Below are 24229 nucleotides of genomic sequence, written 5' to 3' on the forward strand. Positions count from 1 at the left end.
AGGCAAATTTCTAGTGCTGCTCCCAAGCCTCAGCTGACGCAGACTGAACGTGGTGCAAGAGAAAACCGGTGAAGCTGGAGGAGGCTGGGTCGTTCTGAAAGAGCAAGGGACTCCAGGAGCTCAGCAAGTTAACGGGGTGCACACAGCAGTTCCCACTTCGCTTTGCCCCTCCCTGTTGTGTTCTCATGGCTCTTTCGAGACCTTTCTGAAGCGTGTGCAATGGAGTCAAATGACCCCAGGTTTGTGGAACAAAGGCCTCCCGTGCATCCCCATGACCAAGAACCTTAATGCAATTCTCAGCTCTCAGCATCAAGTGGTCCAGAAATTTGGGATCCTGAAACAGGATGTGCCAGGGTTTGGATACGGGAGCCTGATCTTTTGAGAAATCCTTGTCCCCAGTGGGTGTCTGATCCCCATTGCATACATGGGAACTATCTCTGATGCTGCTGTTGGAGAAGTCAAGAGGCTGTCTGGGGCATGGATTGATGGGAAGGGACAGAGAAGGACTTTACATTTTCACAGCACTTTCTGGACATTCCTGCAGAACTCTAGAGAAGGCAGGATCTTAAATCCCAAACGTTCTCCAAATGTATATCCATTAATCCCTTTACCCACCTATGGCACTGGGGATGCAAAGACACATGTGCAACAGCTTTGGACCTTGTGGCTGCCACTTTGGATTCATGGCCCATGTGCTTGTGTTTAAAGGAGCCCCAGCCACCCTCAAAGAGGTGCTATCATGGGGAAACATCATTTCTGGAGTTTGGAACGCAGCTGTGTCGGCGGCATTCCTCCAAACCCAACATGCCAGCAGCAAAGTGGAGACAACCCACAAAACAACTGTGCAGCTGGTCCCGTGGGCTTGTGGCTATTTTCAGCTGATAGCACTGCAAGCTCTGACTGGGGTCAGATGTAAGGGGTTTTACAGCATCTACCATCAGATGGGGACCTTGGAGGCTCAGCCAGTTATAAATAGGGGAGAGCTTACTGGAATCAGGGACCCAGATCTAAAAGACTGGACAAAGCAGGGATTTGAGGCATAGAGAGGCTAATGTGGCTTGCTTCAGATCTCACACAGGAAGTAGTTACAGAGCTGGCCATAGAACCCAGGCCTCCTGCTATAACCAGTAGGCAACACAACCTCACACATCTAGACTTAAAGCTGCAAGGCCAACCTCTGATTTATACCAGGAAGTCAATGGAGTTAGAATGTGTGGGAGGGTCAGCATCAGGCCCTCAGTGAAGCAGACAAGCAAACAGCACCGGCTCTGGGATCCGTGGCTGAGACATAAAACCATGTTCTTGACTGCATGTGGTCACTTAAGATCCCATAGGACATTTTGCAAGAATAGAGGTGTTAACCCCAAGGCCTGCCCTAAATTCTAATGATATGTTGCCACGCTAAATCCCTGTTTGATTAAATTATTCTTCATTTCTCGTCCCAGAACTGTCATTGTGCAGGTTGCTGGCTCCACCCTAGAGGTGGCCTCAATTCCAAGGTGAGCAAAGCAACCTCTGCATGCATTGTGCAGTCTGCAAAGCGATCCGAGGCTTTCAGAAGGGCCATTCTGGATCCAGTTACTTCCTATGCTCAACATTTGCTACCCAGGAAATGGAGCTTGCTTATCATCCCCAACCTGCATGACTGTTGCCTGCTTCACAAAAGCCTTCCCCTCCAGAGGCAGCCCCCTGACCTGGGCCTGGATGAATTACTGTTTAATCCACTGGTTGGTGGGTATTATAGGTCCCCCTCTGTGTGGCTCTGCAGAGGATCAGCGTCTATTACAGTCTTAGCTAAAAAGAGTTATCTTAAACCGTGACTGCTCAGGTTTTCTCTCTAGAGATTGCGGGTTCGAGCCCCGGTGTGATAGCAGCCCTCACAATTGCATGGTTAATTCTGCATTCTCCTTGTATCGCTCCAGTTTCCAGTCTTTGCTAGATAGTGCTGGCAAACGTTTCCCTGAGCCTTATCACCCTAGAACACTGCATGGCTGGGAGGGTAAAAGCAAAAACTCAACCAGGCTGGATCCACAGTGACAAGTGAAAGCTCATCACTGGCTGATCATGGGGGCCATGTGGAGGGAGCAGGAGGCTCTCCGTCCAATGCCCAGTGGACAAGTGTCCATGGCATAAAACCTCCCTTTGTCGGTGGCTTCAACTGAGGGCTGAATGAGCCATGGAGTCGGGACTAGCAGTGGTTTCCCCACCGGGGTTGGGGTCAAGGCACACCAGGGGGCAGAACAGGAACAGGCAGAGCTGCCTGTCTCCCAGCCACACCCGTTTTGTGGCCTTTTCCAGGGCTGCCAGCTGGACAACTTTCACCTGCAGAACCCAGAGTCATGGGCAGCTCTGGGCTGGATGGGAGCAGTTGGACTGGAGCTTTCCCAGGAAAAGGCAGGTGCTGCAGGGCCCCCACCCCTAAAGCCTCATTACTGGGGACAGGCCATGTCCCTTGACCCTGCCTGGGCTTTCCCCAGCATTACAGTTCTGGGTCGAGAGCATGGTTCTTACAGCCAGAGCAATGCAGAGGGGACGGGCTGTAGCAGAACCCAGGAGGGGCTGTGGCTGAGTCAGCCTGAATTCCTGCACACCTGGAGGGGCAGATCTGCTACCCTCACATGGAGCATGCACTCCACCCAATGCACGTGGCAGCAGAAGGGCCATTGCCCTCCCTCCCCATGTTCTTAATCTTTCAGGTACCTAGCACCCCTTCAGAGCAGTGGCTGCACCCCTCAAGAGGCCTGTGGCTAGCCCCTGCACACATGGAGTTACCTCCTTGCCTTTTCTCCCCTTGCACTCTACAGAGGGTCAGGTGTGACCTGGCCTATCACATGACCCGACTGAACAAGGTCGCCAGAGATCCCTGGTTTGTGATATGACAGGCACGTCCCTGGGATACAGGGAAGATGCGCTGAGTGCTGCGTGTAAGCAGGTTCCAGGCAGTGTGGCCAAGGAGCCTTTCCGGCTGCCCGCTCAGGGCTGCAGTAATCACACAGGACAGGAAGCAGGGTCCCTTCAAGGAACAGCTCACTTGTCTCCCTTCCTGCTCCTGACACTGTTCCCAGCACAGCCTGGCCACAGCACAGAAACTTACAACTCATCCTTTCTCCCCCAGACAGTAAGCCACACTGCTACTGCTGCTGCTCAAGGGGGAAACTGCATGACAATTGACCAAGGGTCGTGTGGGATTCTCCATCACGGGCAATTTTGTAAATCAAGACTGAATGGGTTTTTTTTAAAGATCTGTTCTAGTTCAAAAGGCATTATCTGAGGCCACTTCTCCAGCCTGTGTTGTACAGAAAGTCAGGCTAGATGATCATGATGGTCCCTTCTGGCTTTAACAACAAGGAGACTGGTGGCACCTTAAAAACGAATAGATTCCTTCTGGCTTTAGAATCTGTGGAGCTATGAATTTTACCCTGCCAAGGCCCGAGTTCAGGTTCTGCATTTGCCCTGCAACATGCGGCTATCACCTGGGAGAGGGCAGAAGGCTGTTCTCAAACTGCACAGTGCTTGTGATGGCACCGAGAGCTGCAAAAGAAACAGTGCCCAGAACTCAGGCCTTGACTGGAAGATGAACAGAGGGCAGGATTGTCACACATCCCCTGTTTCAGCCAGGCACAGATAAGGACAGCTATGATTTCAGTTTCTCCATTTGTTGGATTTTTTTAAACCTTGCTGAGGCACTGCCTGCATTCCTCCCATCTGCCACAAGAGGGAGGTACAGTTTAAAGTGGCAAGGCCTGGTGAATGGATTCTGAGCACCCTGTAGCACCTTCCACACACCCATCATACAGCATTTACAGGCATTCACGCATCAGGTCTCGTGGCACGCCTGTCAGAGCAGCATGATCATCCCCATTTTGCAAATGGGGAAACGGAGGCACAGAGCTGGTACATGGCTCGCCCAAGGGATCACCCAGCACCCAAACGGCAGAGCTGGGAGTGGAATACTGATTTCATGCAACCAGGATGTGTTTCTTTTCTGCACACAAGAGGAGAGGAGGGGAGAGACGCTGACAGTCACAATAGCGAAAACATGGATTGCTACATCAAAGGAATGTATTCTCCCCTTACACCTGTTTTATCCCAGTGTAACTCCCCTGACGTCACGGGCATTATTTCTGAGCTATGCCAGTATGAGTATGAGGCAACTCGGGCCCATTGTGCTTGTGGAAGGACAGACTGAAATTGACCATGATCTAGGACTGAATGGCTCAGAGATTAGCAGTCTGAGCAGAAAGATGGGCATGGAGAGTGAATTCTCCCCTCATCTCTTCAGATCTCGGTAGGTAAAGCTGTAAAAAAAAGTCCTGTTTGGGTCTGTGTGGGTTTCAATTAGTTTTGTGGAGACTTCTGGTCCGTAGAATTGTATGTATGATCCTGTTTGCAAGTTTCAGGATCATTTAAACCCAGTACGGCAAAGGCAAGACTCCAGATGAAACATGGAAGTTTCATTAAGCCCTGTACATTCTGCAGGCATTCATCAGGGTGAGGGTCTGTTCTGCCCTAGTGACCTACCAAGTCTTCTACTGTCACAAGAGTCTCTCCATAAGCAACCAGTAGCTGTAAAACTGCCTTGAAAAATCTCTCTCTCCAGGATGCAATGCAGTAATCCACTCAGTGTTATGAGTGCCCTCTAGTGGCACATCCTGATTATCTGTCTTAACACAACAAATGTGTATTGGATTTCAGGAAACTGAGTGTCTGGTGGATTGTCAGCAGCAATCTTAATACAGCGGAACTTCCCACATGTACCTCATAACACACACACACACACACAAGTGTCACTTGCAAAATGTGGCTAAACTTTCAAGGGGCTCAAACATGTTTCACATCCCTAAGTCAACTCACTGAGTTTTCATTGCTGTGGGCTGCGCTGAGCACTGCTCACATAGCTCTGCTCCCCGGCATGGGGGCGAGACCAGCTGGCCTGTGGCTGTCGGTGGATGAGCAGGGGGAGCTGGCACTGACCCTGCCCACACTGTACCAGTCCTGGGGAAAAGCAAAGGGCTTCCTTCCCCTCCAGGAATCTCAATTCAACACCTTCCAGCCGTGCTAAGTAATATTCTTGGTCCTGCCTCAGACAATGGACAGGTGACTTAGCAGCTCTATGCCTTAGTGTTCCCAGCTGTAAAAACATGGGGATAGTAATGACAACACCCCTCAAAGGGGTGACATGAGCTTTAACTGATTCACACAAGTAAAGTGCTTTGAGATCCCAGAGAAACTGAAGGTTTTAATTATTAGCAGTGTTAATGCAAATAACTGATACTAACATGTAATAAAATAACAACTGGTGCTTTTCATCCATTGATCCCAAAACCTTTTACACAGCATTATTATCCCCATTTCACAGATGGGGAAACTGAGGCACAGAGCTGCTAAGTGACTTATCCATGGTCAGTGGCAGAGCTAGAAACTGAACCCAGATCTCTTGTCTCTGGACCTTGAGGACCAATCCAAAGTCATCAGTAGCATCAATCCATGGGAAACAAAAATCTATGCAACTTACACATGCTGTATATGTAACACATTTTATATATGGATCTCACATGACCTAATATGAAAGAGTGGGGAGGAATAGCTCAGTGGTTTAAGCATTGGCCTGCTAAACCCAGAGTTGTGAGTTCAATCCTGGAGGGGGGCCACTTAGGTATCTGGGGCAAAAATTGGGTATTGGTCCTGCTTTGAGCAGGGGGTTGGATTAGACGATCTCCTAAGGTCTCTTCCAAACCTGATATTCTATGACTGGCCATTTTTCCACTTCACAGACCATCTACATATTTAACATACAAAATATGATGCACATCTCATGCATGAGACGCAGGAGCCCTTTCCAAATGGAAAATCTCTTCAACTCCTCAGAGACTCTCCATATCTCCTGATTCCTCACTAAACGCTTGTCCCCTCTCCTGCCTACCGCCATTCAGGACACACGCAGAACTATTTAGTCAGTAAGGCAAAGATCCTCAAAGGAAAGGGCCTAAATACCTGTGAGACTCTAGCCCTAGACTCCTTGCAGCAGGGTCCTTGTCTTTCTCTAGGTCAGGTAGCACTCTGTCAGCACGTAACAAATAGCTGAGAATAATTCCTCTCTGTTGTACGTGTCAGATCTGGCTGTCCCTCCTAGGGGCCGATCTCCTTCCTCAGCTCTCAGAGCCGAGCCACCAGCGACACCCCTTGATCCATACACCCAAGTGCCACCAGCAGCTCAAAGGCAACGTATGGCCCCAAATGACTAGCTAACAGGCTTGAGGGTGTGCCGCATGCACTAATGCACACGTGAGATCAGAGGCGACGCGGGGGGGAAGCACTCAGGATCACCTCCCCCAGCCAGATTTCTGCTAGGGTGGGAGTCTGGCTGAGTGACGTGCCTGGGAAAGGCACCAGCACCTAGCAGTCCCTCTGAGCCCCACTAAGAGGCGCCCAGAGCGGGGAAGAGAGACCGGGCTGGCAGCAAAGCTCCGCCAGAGGGTGCGCAGGGAAGCTTTCTGAGTTCCACGCCGTCCCTTCCTCGCCTGCAGCCACAGTCCTGCTCAGCAGTAAGTGTCTGGAGTTGGCTCCAGCCCGCACCGCGCCCGCAGCGGGGAGGCCATGGGAAAAGTGGGGAAGGAGCTGTGAGAGGAGTGGGGGCAAGGAGGTGCCAGCTTGGAGCAGATGTGGGAGGTGCGGAAGCAGTGGGAAAGGAGCCGGCAGTCACATGCCCCCCGAGAATCTTTTAAATTGTGCCCCCCTACTATCGAGAGCTACATGTCACGTCTGTGTAAGAGGAAGCTGATCCACTGGAGGTGGCTCGGCATCTATTTACACCAGAGGAAATGAGGAGTGACTCCACTAAAGATCAGCAGCGTTGCAGCTGCCTAAAACTGGGGTGAGACTGGAGTTGGGCCCTGCGTGTGCTTAGCTCAGAGCAGCACGTGCCCGCCCAGAACTGAGAGCCTCTTGCAGCTGAGAGCTGAGGATAGGGCCTTCAGCACGTGGCTCATTTGGGGCCTTTATAATGTCCTGAGTTACGGGGGGAGAGTTTCACTTCCTGGCTCTCGCTGCCATGCAGGCAGCCTGGAGTGGTGACCCCAGCGTGGTGACCACCAGGCTGGTGACTACGCAGGCTTCCCCCACCACTGCACACGCCTTTATCTGCCCTCCTAGTGAGCCATCGGCTACTGAAACCCCCATGGCTCCACCGCTCTACCATGTCACATAAGGTTTGTTTTCACTGCAGAGCTAATTGTGGGGATCAGCACCCAGGTTAGCCTAGCCTTCTGTGAGTGGCCATGCTGCAGAGCCCTGCCCGAGTGACCTGCTGCCCTCCCTCACGGGGATCACTAGGACTTCTGGGGGCACATCCCATGGTTCTTTGTGCTGCCGCCGGCTGGGCTGATCTGATTCCTTCCCGGTGAACTGTGGGAGAATTTGTCCATCTTTCTGGGCACACGGGGAATTGTGGGAAGTTATTGGAGGACTATTAGTATGCGAGTGAGCTAGCCTGCGTCCTCACTGCAATGTGGGGGGTTACTAGCCTGAGGGAAGCAGCACCGGACCTTTAGCCTGTACCTGTAGCAGGGCCAGCTAGCCCAGGTTGAAAGCACCACTAAACTCAGGTAAGAGATTTGCGTGTGTGGATAGGAGCAGGGCTGGGGCGACAGCCCAGACTAACTCTGCAGTGAAGATAAGCCCTTATTGGCTAGGAACATAAAATCTCATCCTCTGAAGATGACATTTTCCTTGTCTTAAAGCAGGCCACAACACTGTCTCTTTCATCTTGGTGAATTCCATATTGTGGAATCAGCTCAGACAGGCATCAGGATTTCAGATCAATCATCCTCAGCAGAACACTGCCCAGAGAAGCGATGCCAGGAGATATTCATATTACCTGGGTTTTAACTATTACAGGTAAATAGAGAGCTCAAAAGATTAACAAGTTCTTGAGGTAATTGCTGCCCAGACCTCAAAATATTTGAGCAGAATGTATTATTTATTAATTATTATTATTATTAAGCATTAAGTATATGACTGTAGCACTCGCAGACGCTGGTCAGGATCGGCGCCCCTTTATGCTATGTGTTGTACAACCTTGTTAAGGTGGAGAAAATTCTCCTCTCCATCCAGTGGAGGAAGAATCAATCTGGTTAACAGATTGCACAGTCAACGTGTGGAACTCCTTGCCAGAGGATGTTGTGAAGGCCAAGACTATAACAGGGTTCAAAAAAGAACTAGATAAATTGATGGAAGATAGGTCCATCAATGGCTATTAGCCAGGACGGGCAGGGATGGTGTCCCTAGCCTCTGTTTGCCAGAAGCTGGGAATGGGCGACAGGGGATGGATCACTTGATGATTTCCAGTTCTGTTCATTCCCTCTGAAGCACCTGGCATTGACCACTGTCGGAAGACAGGATACTGGGCTAGATGGATCTTTGGTCTGACCGAGTATGGCCATTCTTATGTTCTTATGTAAAAACTTGGAAGCCATGCAGCAGCAGTGTGATGAAACACGCTATGATGCCAAATCCTGATCCTGCCAAAATCAATGGCAAAACTCCCACTGCGGGACTCAGGTTTGGCCATGGCTTACTTTCCAAACGCCTGTGTGTGACCTGCTTCTCACTTCAAAGAGTTCACCCGGGACACATCCTGCAAAAAAGGCTGGTGTCCCTACCTGAATAACAATGCAATACATTGCAATCACACAGGAACACGTCTTGGTCAGGCACATTGCAATGCTCAGCTCCATTTAGTTCGGTGGTTATACTCACCCTGGTCAGCCAATGTTGATAGTGGAGTCTATGCAGCCGTGCAGGCAATGTCCAGGCAAGTTCCAAACAGCGCTTAGGTACAGGACACTCTTTCCACTCATTTAATGCTGCTTTGGGCAGCTCCTCCGTTTGCTGCTGCTGGCCCTTCTTGAGAGTCAAAGCTTTTCCAAATAGCATGCGGGATAGTCAGTTATGGACAAATTGTTTGCATCTTCCGTTAGGTGCCAACACAGCGGTGCTGATTCCCAGTTAGCAGGGTGATCAGCATACTTGCAAGGAAGAAAGTCACTCAGTGCTCCCTGCGTTCTTTGGGGCTAAGAGAAGGGAATTTGGGAATTAACAAAAGGAACTCCCATCTCATCCTAGTTGCTGCCCGGACTAGTAGCTAACCAGGTATTTCTGCCAGGAAGGTCTATGAACTGCTCCCACTGCCAGCTCCTCTGAAACCCAGCATGCTTGTGATACACAGGAACGGAGTACAGCTACCCACACTGTGCACAGAAACATCCCCAAATGCTCTTTGCTTCGAAACGGCCACATGCAGCTCCTCCCTTTCTCTAACTCCCTCCACGCACTGCCCACTTCGGAACACATCCCCGATTTAACCCCTCTCCTGGCCCCCAAGTGACTGACATGGCACGGGAGCGTGGGTCATTTGAAGGGGGTGCTAAAAATAACCCACTGTATTTAAACTTGCTTGTACCATATACAACAGCTTTCGTCCCAGGACCTCAAGGCCCTTTCAAAACATTTATTAGCTAACCTCCAAACACCCACAGAGTATTAGTCTCTCCATTGTACAGATCATAGAATCATAGAATCTCAGGGTTGGAAGTGACCTTAGGAGGTCATCTACTCCAACCCCCTGCTCAAGCAGAATGGTTGATCTGAGGCCCAGAATAGTTAAGTGATTTCCCAAATCACACAGCTCGTTAGAGGAAGCCAGCCCTGCCTCACCACATATATTCATCAGTGTTGGTGTTTTGTGGTAGCTGCCACAGACAGGGAAATGCTTGCACTCCACCTGCTAAGCATTCAACTTACGTTTTGTCCAATTCTGCTCTCACATACTGGACAAAGGCTTCCAGGTCTGGCGACACGTGGATCAATAAATTTCCCTCTTCTGCATAGCAGGACGCTCTTATGAGCATGAGCCCACCGCAGCACTTTTATTTCACGCACTTCATTTCTTACCTGGTATGTTTCACAGAGATGGTCTTTGGGTATGTCTTGAGCGTGGCAATTCTCCAGGTTGGCCTATAGCTGGCGGAAACACCTCTCCCAGCCTCCCAAAATTCTCGTCCCAGCTACATCGTGAAAAGTAAAGAGCTCTTATGGGTGCATTTCACTGCCTGTATGTTTTGGGGCTGAAAAGCTAGGATTTGTCAATGATTTTTTTTTCCTTAAGGGAAAAGTCCCATTCTCAGCTAATCAGACCTGACCCTGAGCACCAGCACCAGCCTCCCAGTTAACTACACAAAAACCTACACCGATCACAGACTTTCTGTATAAGACAGGAGTAGACAAAGGGTAAAGCTTGTTCCAGATCTGGGGGTCTGTGAACACATGCCCATAAGTGAGGGCATGGCTAGTCCACTAGGACTCCGGAGGAGGAGGTGGCTGATGCCCCAGCCCACTAAAACCACGTTATCCCACAGAGCAAATGGCCTGTTACAGCCAGAGTTGTTCAAATTCAGACAAACAAAAGGGAGTAAGGTGTTCTGCAGCCAAAGTCTTAGGAATGAAAAAAGGAAGGGTCCCTTCCAACTACAGTATGGATACCCTGTGTCCAGCTCATCCTCTCTCATGGAAGCAGGCTGGCTTCCCAGGGAGACTAAACTACCAAAACATCCCATGTCTATTCCCCTTCCAATGGACCACCATCCCATTTGCCCCCAGGTCTGGTCTCACTGCAGGTTTCTGCACTGATGGGGGCAGACACCGTTTGTCCCTCCCCCAGCTAATGGAGAGGGATTTAACAAGACATTAAGCAGGGTCTGAAGACCCTCTTGCACCTGATAGAAGTTGCTCCAGAGACTCGTGGCTTGGGGCCGTGGAGGAAGATGCATGGTAGTTCTCCTCCCAGTTGTGCGTGTCAGCCTGGATTTACACCTGCAGTCCTGCCAAAAAGTTAGATGGCATGGTTTTGTTGGCGGCTTAGGGTGTAGCTGAGCTGGTGAGGGGTGAACAAAGATTATGCTCTCCCCTGCTGTCCACGTGATGCCCCTCGGACAGGAGATGGGGTGGAACATTGAGTGGGCAACTGAGGTGCAAAGGGGGAAACCCAGGGGCCCTGGGGAGGAGAGAGGAGCTGAGAACAGGCAGGGCCAGAGGGAGAGAAAAGGGAGATTGGAAAAGTATAAGGAGCAGCGTGTCGGCAAAGAGGGGCAAAGAGGGACCTAGCCACAAGATCACAATTATAATGCCCTACAGATCCTTCAGCAACATCTATAAAAGGTCCTTTCACAGCCCTGTGGGCACATGCCAATAGCCTCCTATTCCATTCAAGTTGTGTGTGACAGTCATGGGGTCAATGAATGTGTACATGAACCGTTTTAATCTGTCCACATCGGTGCAGCTCCATGTAAAGCTGGGACCGTGTGCATTTCTAGCCGGACTTAATGGGCCTCATTCTGATCTTGCGATGGTTGGGTACCAGTGACTTCAATGGACTTGTGTCAAGGTTCCTTCCCCACTCTGAACTCTAGGGTACAGATGTGGGGACCTGCATGAAAGACCCCTTAAGCTTATTCTTACCAGCTTAGGTTAAAAACTTCCCCAAGGTACAAACTTTGCCTTGGCCTTGAACAGTATGCTGCCACCACCAAGTGTTTTAAACAAGGAACAGGGAAAGAGCCCTCTTGGAGACATCTTCCCCCAAAATATCCCCCCAAGCCCTACACCCCCTTTCCTATGGAAGGCTTGATAATAATCCTCACCAATTGGTACAGGTGAGCACAAACCCAAACCCTTGGATATTAAGAACAATAAAAAATCAATCAGGTTCTTAAAAGAAGAATTTTAATTAAAGAAACGGTAAAAGAATCACCTCTGCAAAATCAGGATGGTAAATACCTCACAGGGTAATCAGATTCAAAACACAGAGAATCCCTCTAGGCAAAACCTTAAGTTACAAAAACAGGAATATACATTCCCTCCAGCACAGCTTATTTTAAAGGAAATCTAACACATTTTCTAGCTAGATTACTTACTAACTTAACAGAAGTTGGAAGGCTTGCATTTATGATCTGTTCCCGGCAAAACCATCACACAGACAGACAGAACCCTTTGTTCCCCCGCCCCTCCAGATTTGAAAGTATCTTGTCCCCTCATTGGTCATTTTGGGTCAGGTACCAGCGACGTTACCTTAGCTTCCTAACCCTTTTCAGGTGAAAGGGTTTTGCCTCTGGCCAGGAGGGATTTTATAGCACTGTATACAGAAAGGTGGTTAACCTCTGGCCAGGAGGGATTTTATAGCACTGTACACAGAAAGGTGGTTTACCTTCCCTTTATATTTATGACAGCTTGCTCCTGATTTGCACCCACCCGGCTGCCCAAAAGGGTTAAGGAGGACAAAATGCCCTTGGATAATCCGAAGGCTAAATTTCAATCCAATGCTAGGCACAGGGACTGCAGTACTGATTGTGATATAACCCAGTAAACAAAAATAATTCCAGCCTGTGGTGTCATGCCAAGCTAGTGCCACAACTAGAGAGCACACAGAATGCAGGAGGGCTCCCAATGCCATTGTATCATTATTAAACCGTTATCCCAGCCAATTAGCAGCAGCTGATCATAATCAATGCAAATATCTGCCTCTTGCCCATATATTGGTAGAAGCTGCTTTGCTCTTCTATTAAGTACAGTGTGTCCTTCCACAAATTCTGCAAATGCCTTTTAATTGTCCTCAGTCCTTCACTCCAGACATTGGACACAGCCCTAGCTTATCAGCATCTTCATTTTTTTCCCCAATCGCTTCCACAGTCTGTTGGCTTTAAGACCTAGACCCTGAGGCTGCAATCAGATCCTCTGCAGGCATCCGTCTGCACTGATGCAGATCTCACTGCAGAATCCAGGCCTTCACTTGTGCCAAGCACCCGCACAAATACGCCACACTGGGCTTTTCACCAGAGTTCCTCATGCCCAGCTCCCAACCCACCTGCCTTCCCCCAAATGGAGCTGTAATTTCAGAAACCTTGGAAGGGCCAAACCGACTGCAAGAAAGAAATCACAAACGTGGTTAGCCTAACTTACCTTGAGAAACTCAGAGGGACTGAGCTGTTGGTCAAATAAAAGCTTTTACCTCACCCACGTTACCTCTCTAATACCCTGGGACTGACAGGGCAACACCACCACTGCATACACTCACTAGGGAACAGAGAATATTAGGCCAACATTTGGCACACTGTACCTCTTCTGCAAATCACGTGAAGAAGGGACAGGACCAACAGCCAAGGAAAATACCAATGCACAAGTTAACTGGGCGACTCCTGCATCTCAAGGTCTAACGTTCACTCCACCTGCCTAAAGCGAAGAGTAGAGGCAAAGAGTCAGATTTACAGCAGTTTAAACCCAGAGTTATTCAATTCAATTCAGTTCAGTGGAGTTGCGTTGAAATTATACCATGGAAGGAGAGCAGAGTTGCAGGGCATGTCTGCCCTGGCCTGCAATTCAGACTACGGGGGTGTGAACTGCAGCGTGCCCCAAAGTGCTGCACTGTATCTCCCCCACACTGATGCTGGGGGTGCAAAAGTGGAGGCTCCCGGTTGGCAATACTGTAGTCCTCTTCAGACAGGACTACATTCAGGCGAACTAGGGACCTTTTAGCTGACGCCTGCAGCATCCACACAGGGGAAGTTACAGCACAGCACTTTGGTGCGCTCTGCCAGCCACAGCCTCACAGACTTAGAATCATAGAATCATAGAATATAAGGGTTGGAAGGGACCCCAGAAGGTCATCTAGTCCAACCCCCTGCTCAAAGCAGGACCAATTCCCAGTTAAATCATCCCAGCCAGGGCTTTGTCAAGCCTGACCTTAAAAACCTCTAAGGAAGGAGATTCTACCACCTCCCTAGGTAACGCATTCCAGTGTTTCACCACCCTCATAGTGAAAAAGTTTTTCCTAATATCCAATCTAAACCTCCCCCACTGTAACTTGAGACCATTACTCCTCGTTCTGTCATCTGATACCATTGAGAACAGTCTAGAGCCATCCTCTTTGGAACCCCCTTTCAGGTAGTTGAAAACAGCTATCAAATCCCCCCTCATTCTTCTCTTCTGCAGGCTAAACAATCCCAGCTCCCTCAGCCTCTCCTCATAACTCATATGTTCCAGACCCCTAATCATTTTTGTTGCCCTTCGCTGGACTCTCTCCAATTTATCCACATCCTTCTTGAAGTGTGGGGCCCAAAACTGGACACAGTACTCCAGATGAGGCCTCACCAATGTCGAATAGAGGGGAACGATCACGTCCCTCGATCTGCTCGCTATGCCCCTACTTATACATCCCAAAATGCCATTGGCCTTCTTGGCAACAAGGGCACACTGCTGACTCATATCCAGCTTCTCGTCCACTGTCACCCCTAGGTCCTTTTCCGCAGAACTGCTGCCTAGCCATTCGGTCCCTAGTCTGTAGCTGTGCATTGGGTTCTTCCGTCCTAAGTGCAGGACCCTGCACTTATCCTTATTGAACCTCATCAGATTTCTTTTGGCCCAATCCTCCAATTTGTCTAGGTCCTTCTGTATCCTATCCCTCCCCTCCAGTGTATCTACCACTCCTCCCAGTTTAGTATCATCCGCAAATTTGCTGAGAGTGCAATCCACACCATCCTCCAGATCATTTATGAAGATATTGAACAAAACCGGCCCCAGGACCGACCCTTGGGGCACTCCACTTGACTTAACTGTGGGGCAGTGTAGACAGCCACAGCAGAATAGCTGTAGTTCTCATCATTAGGGTTTTAATACTCGCTGTGGCCTTGACAACTTGGGGATCATGAGGGATGGGCCCTGGCTCACATACAACCCAGCTCCAAACATTGTGTGCGCTTGTGCGCACACACACTCACACACTTCTCTTTGGCAGGCAATGGCCAACTTTGGGACAAGAAACTCTTTTCAGCTAAATATCATCTGTTGTCCCCATTTTCCTCCCATGGTCCATCCCCCATCCGTGCTTTGAGTCCTGTTACAACAGCTATCAAAACTGGTGAGTTTGTCCTGCCATTGCTACATGGGTTCAGAGGTGACCTTTTTGGATATGAGCGGCTGCGGGGGACAAACCCATTGGAGTTTTGTTTGGGATTCTGCTTCAGTGACTTGGCATAGATCCTCAGGCCAGAAGGGACCACCAGATCATCTCATCTGATCTCCTGTATCTCACAGGCCACCAACACCACCCAGCATCCACACACTAAACCCAACAACCAAAATTAGACCAGAGCATTACAGCCCACAGGAAACTGAACTATTATGTGCCACAGGCCGTGAATAGAAGGGACTGAGGTGTGAACATTGCCCCTATGGGCCTCCACCAGCAGAGCACAAATCTGCTAACTTGTGTCCCACATAGATCTACCCACCTCTGCATCTTTTGTTCATTATCCTGCCTCTCTCTGTCTGTCATGGATCTCATGTCATCACCATATTCCGTGAGATGAGACCGCACCGGTGAATTCCCCCAAAGGAATTGTCTTCCCTGAGGAAGCTGCAGATGGAGGGTGCTGCAGCACTGGGACCAGGGCAGGCCTCAAGGGGAGATCTCTGCTCATCTCCATCAGGAGGCAATTGACGTTCAGGGTGAGATCCAGAGAGGATGGTCACCAGGTGCCGCTAGGAGTGATTGGACTGGAGGGCTACACGGGGCAGCTGGTTCTAAAAGGAGTGCGACTCCGCTCTCTTGCTCTGAAGACACCAGTGTCCCAGTTATAGAGGAGTGCCTTGCACTTGCCAGCAGCTGAGTTCTCCTATTAAAAGTCAGGTGGACCAGCAGATGGACCTGACACCAGTCAGAGGAGATGAACTCTCACCTGCTCTCTATAGGCCAATCAATGATGGAGACAAGTGGACTGTTGGCATTAGTGTAACAACAACACGCAAAGAACAAGGTCATGTGGTTTGGATTGGGGAACTGGTGACGATGGTTGCTATAATTTAGTTCAAGCATCATGTACCTTGTGTGTTAAGGTGAAGGCAGGAGGCCCTTGACTGACATCCCCCAATGCCTGGCCATGTGTGTGTCAAGAATTAATGCTGCTCACATGTGGTGATCAAGAAACTGGTGGGCTCCGTGCCTGGCTGTCGCTGTGGTGTCCAGATCCACATTCTCTGATGGTGCACGTGGAGATGTCCCTTAGGACTCTCCTCGCCTGTGGGGCTAGCATAGGGGTGTCCCCTGCAGACATGCCAGGTACACTGCCATCATTGGGCTCTGTTCTGCAGGACTCTCTTACTATTCTCAGACTGTCTGCCAGAGCCACCGGCTGCACCGACTTTGCACTGACTCTGTGCCTCACTGCTTGCCCCAATGCGTGTTTTAACAGCTTAATTTCATCCAGTGTGTGCATGGGCAGCACTGCAGAGAAACATCATTAGCAGATTTCAGAGGAACAGCCGTGTTAGTCTGTATTCGCAAAAAGAAAAGGAGTACTTGTGGCACCTTAGAGACTAACCAATTTATTTGAGCATGAGCTTTCGTGAGCTACAGCTCACTTCATCAGATGTATTGCTTGTTAGAAGGCAGTTGTCTGACCATGTCTGTGCTATTTAACCATGGGGATTTCTAACCGTTGCATGCAATAGAACATGGCAATGTCTGTGTGTCATTGAGCTGTGAGTACCAGTGCGAGTTCCATGAAACAGGGATCATTTATGGATGCCTTGTGAAGGACAGGGAGTAAAGGTGAAGAAGGGGAAGACGTCCTTAGCCTTGCTGCTTTATTAGATGTCTAACTAGAGACAATTGCCAAGATTTTCCCAGGAGGCAGACAAATTTTCAGCACACTAGCACCTCTCAGCTTTGAAAATTCCACTGGTTACAAGATCAGCCAACAACGAGCTCTCAGCTTTCCTACTGCATGTTCCACAAGCCCTTTGAAAATCCCACTGCAGATTTGCTTGCAATCCTTGATGTCAGTCAAATTTTACATCCACTTGTGCTGTTTTAACTGGGAGTGGCTGGGTCATTACTCATATTGAATCTATTTCCCTGTGTTAAGCATCCTCACACCTTCTTGTCAACTGTCTAAATGGGCCATCTTGATTATCACTGTAAAAGTTTTTTTCTCCTGCTGATAATTGCCTATCTTAATTAATTAGCCTCTTACAGTTGTATGGCAACTTCCACCTTCTCTGTTTGTATATATAGATCTTATTATTATATGTTCCATTCTATGCATCCGATGAAGTGGGCTATAGTTCACAAAAGCTTATGCTCTAATAAATTTGTCAGTCTCTAAGGTGCCACAAGTCCTCCTGTTCTTTTTGCGGATACAGACTAACATGGCTGCTACTCTGAAACCTTAATTTTCATTGTATGACACACACACACACAAAACACTGTATAATTTACCCTAAGGGATTTCCTGGGGCTTGGGTGCTTGCTGGGAGGACCGCTGTGTCATTTATTAAATGGAATGACTCTTAAAAAGAGAGAGAATTTCACCAGTGTGATCAGCGATTACCAAATCTGGCAAGGTCCGTTATTATTATGACTGCTATTTAGTGGCCTAGGTGAAATGGATTGGTGGAGCCCAGTTCATTCCCAAGATATTCCCTCATCACAAAACAACCTTGCAACAGACATTAATAGAGGCGGTGTCTCCTTTGCATTAGATTACTATTTTGCATTCTACTTAGGCCTACCCATGAAGAACTCTTGTATATTTCAGCTGCTGCAGCCAGAGTACGGCTACCCGTTTACATAGTGGTGCTTCTCTGATGGAGATGGCTGTTCCTGTGCACTGGCTTCTGATTTGTTTCCAAACGCAATTCAAGGCGGTAGTTGTGATTTATAAAGCCTTTTATGGTTCAGATCCTGTGTCTGTGAGAACCTGCTCCCCACAGTGTTTTACCCCAGTAGTTGTGATAACTGGGGGGCACTGGAGCTAAAAGTCTGCAGCTGGTTTTGTCAGAGGAGGGGTGGCCAGAGTTCTGAGTGGAAGGCCCTTAGCTCCGGAACTCATTTATTATTTGGATTGTGCTTGTGCCTAGGTACTCCAGTCTCTGTTGACCTCTAGGGCACACTGCAAGGACTGTATATTTACCCAGGCTTTTCTGAACTAAGAGGAATCAGTAGAGTGACACGTCTTCATTTTATAGACTTGGTTTGTTTTAATAATGGCTTTCATTTATTTCTAAAATATGGGCACCTGCCGGCTGGGATAGGCACAGTTCTATGCCCCCAAAAGTAAGCAATAAAATAAACACTTAGCCCCAAACGTTTTGGCAGGCTCAGCTGAGAACCCAAGGACAGAATCAGTCACAAAGTCTGAGCTACCTTCCACGTCAGGGCAGAGGCAAAATTCTGCACCTGAGCAAAACTGAGTCGGCACCCTGTGTGAATGTGCCATCTTTGCAAGAAGAAAAAGCTTTCTGCAGCAAAATGACCATTTTCCATTTGCAAAAGCTCAAGGCAAGAAGGAGACAGCTTTCGCTTTCCTGTGAACCAGAGGAAGTGTGATTTTTCTGAAGGTGGTGCGAAATAGTTTCAGACAGCTCTAATTAGCAGGGCAGTGAGCAGGGGAAGCTGACTCTGCTGCTGCCTGTGTTGTACCTGTTCTGGGTATAAAGAGAGACTGTCAAGCCAGCACCTTTCACCAGCATTATATTCAGTTCACTGTTTATTTGAAATGTGTTGAATGAATTACCCAAAGAAAAAGGAACGAGCATTTTCTGCAGATTCTGCACAAGCTGCCAGTATTGTGCTTTAAATGCTGTTTTGGATGGGACCACAGGTATTCAGTTCTCAGGAAGGTACATTTGCCATTGTGTACTCAAAACTTTGAGCACCCATCCCTGATTAACACCAGCTGGTGTGGCAAAGCCAATGCCAAGTTCAGCAAGTTGAGAAATGTACCTCCCAGCAAAAATGATGTGATATTTAGGGCCCCATCCTGCAATCCTTGTGCATTCAAAACTGGTCTTGTGCTCAAGAAGAATTCTGAATGTCTATCGCATGCAAGATCAGGCACTCTATCTTTAAGGAGCATCCACTGTAGTAATAAAGCCCAAGCCTGGACATACTTTCTATGGAGCATAGTTCTTACTGCTGTGAATAGCCCTATTTAATTGTAGTAGCAACCACTATGCCCTGTACTGGACTTCCTTAGTGCTTTCTATCAAGGATCTCAGAGAGATGTACAAACCTCCTCTGGGAGGCAGGTTGATATTAAAATTCCTGTGGGGAAACTGAGGCACGATGGGCTCAATTGGCTTGCTCAAGGTCACAGAATTAGTCTTTAATAGAGCCCAGGTCTCCGGATTCTAAATCTTATGCTTTAACAACAAAGCCATCCCTCCCCTCACTCAATTAGATATTTTAAAATATATATTAAGCTTGCAGAGCAGTATTTATTTAGTCATTTAAAGTGTACAACAGCTGAAGATGCTGAATGCTCTTTAAAGGTCTGATCCCACTTCCAGTACAGTCAGTGGCACAATTTCCCATCGTCTTCAACAGAATCGGGAGTAGGCCAAAGCCAAAATTCCACTGGTCACTGTAAATGTTTGAGGGGAAGCGAAGGTTGCCTCGTGGACATATTCCTTCCTCCTTGGTCCACCCACATGTGCAGAGAGAAATGAGGTCACCCCAAAACAAGCAGCAAATGGATGCCAAAAGAAAATCCATGTGAAGGATACATACTAAAGAAAATAAATATATAACAATATAGGTAGCAATAACACAGCTAGAATATTGGTTGTCAAAGAGGCTTTTTAAATGGCCTTTAGGCAGATAGCTATCCCGACCCACACTATCCCGTGACACACATAATACCACCTTTCATCCAAGGAACTCCCAGTGTTCCCAAACATTCATTAATCCCCCAACTCCACTGAGAGAAGGTGACAACTATTCTGTGCATCTTACAGATAGGTAAACTGAGCCAAAGAGCTCTTCCCTGTCCTTTCCCAAAGTCAGTCAGGGGCAGAGTTGAAAACAGAACCCAGGAGTCCCAACACCCAGAGCCTTGGTCTAACTATGGGGACACTGCCTCCAACATCAGGACACACTTAAGGGAGATGCAGGTTAGGCTCACGACGGATGCATACTTTATGGAGATATTTTTGACAATTAAAATCCTAGGTACTTGATCCCTATCACCTGTATTGTGTATCGTCCTGCCCTTTTGCACCATACAGACTTATTATTCTAATAGGTCCTCTGCATCTCATCAGGGACCCGATCATCCAGCCTGTCCCCCCTTTATATCCTGCCCCTCAGCCTTCTGCCTGGGCACTAGATGGCCCTTGTTTCAATGCTGTTCCTTTGCAGAACACCATGCGAGACACTTCTTTGCAGCACGTCGGCCCATGGACTCAAACCTGCAATCTGACCTTGCAACGTGCCGAGCACCCTTAGCTCCCACTAAAGTCAATGGGAGCAGAGGGCACGCTGCCCCTCTCAAGAAGTGCTGCACTGCTTCCAGAATCAAGCTCTTAATCTCTAAAGCAGAGCAGAGCACAAACCACTAGGCACCAGGCTCACCCCTGAGACTGGCCACAGAGGCGAAGCAAGCAGCCATTTGAGGTCCTAGTCCTTGTAGAAATGACATTGGAGCAGAGTTATTAAGTCCATCTCCTTGCCAGTGCAGGAAGGTTCCCTAGGCTCCGCTCTCCAGTGCTCCGCACAGTCTAGTTTTCAACATCCCAAACAATGGTGCACCCGCCACTTCCCTTAGAGACCACTCCATGATCTAACAGGGAACCCACAATCCCATGCTAATTCTGGAGCTCCATGGACCACCTCCATCTCCCTCTTTCGCAGCAGGAAACAACTCACCAGCAAGCCCACTTTTCTTCCCCGACACAAGGCAAGCAGGGAGAAGACAAATCACAGCCTGATTGCCCAATACACGCACCTGCAGCAGCTGGGGGCATCACAAATCAAAAGATCAGTCCTACCTGGCATGTCACCTTCGACACTAACCTCCCAGTATTGTACTGGCACACAGGAGAGCAGAAGTCAATGGGTCGTCAAAATGTTAGTGCAATGAAGTTGCTGTTCAATTCTGCTACTTAACCACCTTTATGACAGTTACTATGTCCCAGCTTCTTTATTTTGCAACCTGTCATACAGCTCTGATGAGACAACAGCACTGACAACCTGCAGATTCTTTTAGCCAAGAGGCCTTCTTCAGACTGTTGAAAATACAGAAATAAGTGCATTAGGGCCAAGAAGGCAACATAGTCAGAATGGCAGCTTTTATCTGGCTACCTACAGCAGCCTACACGCTTTCCTTTAACCCTCTGAGCCAGATCCAGGAAGGAGTAGAGTACTCTTGGCTCTCAGCAAAATCACTTGGGGTTGCTTAGAACCTTGCAGGATTGTGCCTTTTTTGATGGACTAAAGCATGCAACCTACTTGCTGATGTGGTACCATCTGACTCCAAATGACAACCCCATGGAATTTACCAGTACTCTTCATGGTATGTGCTTTTTTATTTTGTGACAGTTATTTCACTAAATGTTATATGTTCGTGTTGGTCCATATACATACATAAATTAAATACAGGTCTCCTGATATTTATGTTCTTAGCCCATTCTTCTCAACGGCAATATATATGTGAGGTTCCTTCTCTCTCTCCCAGCAATCGCAATTGTAAACTTCTCTTTGTGATAATAGCTAAAGAGCAGACAGAGCCTGTTTTAACAATCTATGATCAATCCTCTTCAATGGCAAAGGATTTGCCCCAGAAAAGCCTACTTTAAAAAAAAACTATTAAATGTTCATTATAGAGCTAAGTATAACTAGCATGTCACATAGCCTTTAATGGGGAAAAGGTCTATTAACCTGATGAGTGAGTACGTATATAGGGAATCTGAATCATCTTGAGATATGCACTGCGTATATTTATAATCCATTGGCCAAATTGGAACCTGTCCTAAGGAGAAATTTGTTGTTCATTTTCCACTGCACCACAGGGTTCTCACCACTTCCTGGGCCATGGTGTGGTGTCTGAGAATTAAAGCCAAACTAATGGCCAAGCTCGCATCCTAAACCTGGTCAAAATCATTCAATGCAAACAAAAATAATCAAAGATCATCAAAACATGAAATTTTAAAACCGTATGCCAGCTTTTCCAGATTACAATAATGAAATTCCAGGCCAAAAAGTAGTAATAAATAAACCAACACTTTCCTGTTGAACTAATTTGACATCTCTATTTGAAAATAACCTGATGAAGTCTAAGATATACAGTACAGAACAAATACAATATGTTACTTTAAGAAAAACTAAATATGGTGGAAGAAAAAACTTCAGAAAATTAGAACACCATTTTGACAGATGCAAAACTTTTCAATGGTTATTGCACATCCCTGCTAGCCAGTCTATTCCAAACACATACACATGTCAATAAAATATTGGTCTCTGCATTTGTAAACATGTTATCTGCTATAGGAAAGCAGTGCATCGGATGCAATTGAGTGGCTACAGAGTTGATGGGGCCAGAGCTTCATGCTATTACAAGGTCTTTCATTCAGTAGATTGGCTGCAGTTATCAACGAAAAGCCAGAACAAAAAGAAACGTTAAATGTGAAAAACATAAGACACTGACAACAAATACTTTAGTGAGCTATAATGCGACTGAAGCACTAACAAAAAGAACAGCGAGATCCAATTTCAAAATAGACTCTGAATTAAATCGCAAATTGTACCAAAGCAGCTCGTGTTTATTTGACTTTCTGATACCAAGGAACGTGTTACGCAGCTGCACCGTTGCACCGTTCCACCAGCACCCTGTATGCTATCTCCCTAATCACCTGCATGCTTGTACTGCAACCAGCCTAGAGGTGACGGATGCAGTCAATACGGGTTGCCATTGAGGTGTTAGTGCACAACTGACAACGTCCAGCAGGAGTAAGTTACCAGGGTAGGTCATCGTCACAAACAACTGAAAGAAATTCTGTTCCAGGCAGCATTCGCACTCTTCAAGGAAATCAAAGATCAACGACACAAATGGGGTTCACCTCACAAGGGCTGGCTTGTGTTCCCTCAAGAAGCAACCTCTCTAAGCTGCTTTGGAAAAGCAGGACAGCCCACAGGAACAGAAACGATCCACATATAGATAAACAGCCACCAAGAAAGTCAGCCTACAACCCCCGAGTTACATTTCTGTGGCTGTGGACGTGGGGCAGCGAGGAAGGCGTTGTTTACATGAGTTGCGTGCCTGCCTTACACTAGGAGAAGCAGCGTTCAACATGCAGATCAGGAGTTTTTAAAACAGATCAAGTCATATTCAACAAATCAAATTCAATGCCCCCACACCTGCTCCCCTCCAGTCTCCCGTCCCCAAATCAAGCCTGCCAGTATTTCCCAGTCACTAAGGGGAGAGACAAACGGTCTCCAGGTGCAGGTACCTGTTCCTGACCCAGAACTCCACAGACACAACGAACACATGACAAACACTAAACTTTCTTTTTTCTACGTGTAACCCCAGGGCGATGCTGGGATGGCAGGTCTCCAGCAGCACATGCCAGCCACCAAACGCAGTTCCCAAACGGTTTGGTGGCGCGCTAGGCAGAGGGAGTCTGCTGGCCAACAATCCCCATCTGCCTGGCCCCCAGCAGCCTCCAAACACCCCACACACCCAGACTCACCCCCCTAATCCCCGCAACAGCAGCTCCTGGGCCGGAGAGGAGAGGAAGGCAGCCCCAGGCAACTCACCGCAGTCTGCGCACAGGATCCTGCCCACATCCTTCTTGAGGTTCTTGCCGCTGGTGTCCAGGGGGGCGAAGGATGTCCTGAAGACCAGGGGCTGCTCGGTGGGCTCCAGGAAGAAGATGTAGCGGTGGTTCCTCTTCACTTTGAAGCAGGGCGCCGGGGAGCCCGCACTGCCCACGCTGATCAGCTGCTCGCGCTGCAGCCCCCCGCTGTTGCGGGGCCACAGGTCCAAGACTTTCACCAGGACTACCCCAGCGGAGGCAGGGGGCTCGCGGGTGCCATTGCCGCTGCCGGGCGGGGGGGGCAGCGCCTGCACCTTGCCCTCCACCACCACGGCCGCAGTGTACGCCTGGTCCTGCACCGATTTGAGGCTGGGGGAGTAGCAGGCGAGAGACACCCCGAAGAGCAGCATGGAGAAGCCGGGGGTCGGATCGCGCCTCATGCCGGCGGCTGCTGCGGCGGCTGCTGTCCGGGCTGCAGGGCTGCGGCTGCTCGGGAGGCGCAGCGGGGCGGGCGCTGCTGCTGCTGGCGCACGGAGCCTCCTCCAGTCGCGGCGCTGAGCAGCAGACCTGCCGCATCTGGCCAGGCCAT

The 24229-nt window shown here is 48.6% G+C and overlaps 1 protein-coding gene across 4 annotated transcripts in view; it reads right to left on the reverse strand.

Annotated features, from left to right (window-relative positions):
* Positions 1 to 24215, reverse strand: part of NRG2 (neuregulin 2) — a 313668-nt gene extending 289453 nt beyond the window's left edge. For 3 of the 4 annotated variants that reach the window (XM_075131394.1, XM_048861434.2, XM_075131393.1), the window contains exon 1: positions 23642 to 24215. In XM_075131394.1, the coding sequence (XP_074987495.1) occupies positions 23642 to 24080 (439 nt within the window). In that variant the 5' untranslated portion in view covers positions 24081 to 24215. The remainder of the gene's footprint in view (positions 1 to 23641) is intronic. The other variant, XM_048861435.2, reaches the window with a different exon arrangement.
* Between the last annotated feature and the right edge of the window lie 14 nt (positions 24216 to 24229).

The sequence above is a fragment of the Caretta caretta genome, chromosome 8 (assembly GCF_965140235.1).
Source record: "Caretta caretta isolate rCarCar2 chromosome 8, rCarCar1.hap1, whole genome shotgun sequence".
In the NCBI taxonomy this organism is placed as follows: domain Eukaryota; kingdom Metazoa; phylum Chordata; order Testudines; family Cheloniidae; genus Caretta; species Caretta caretta.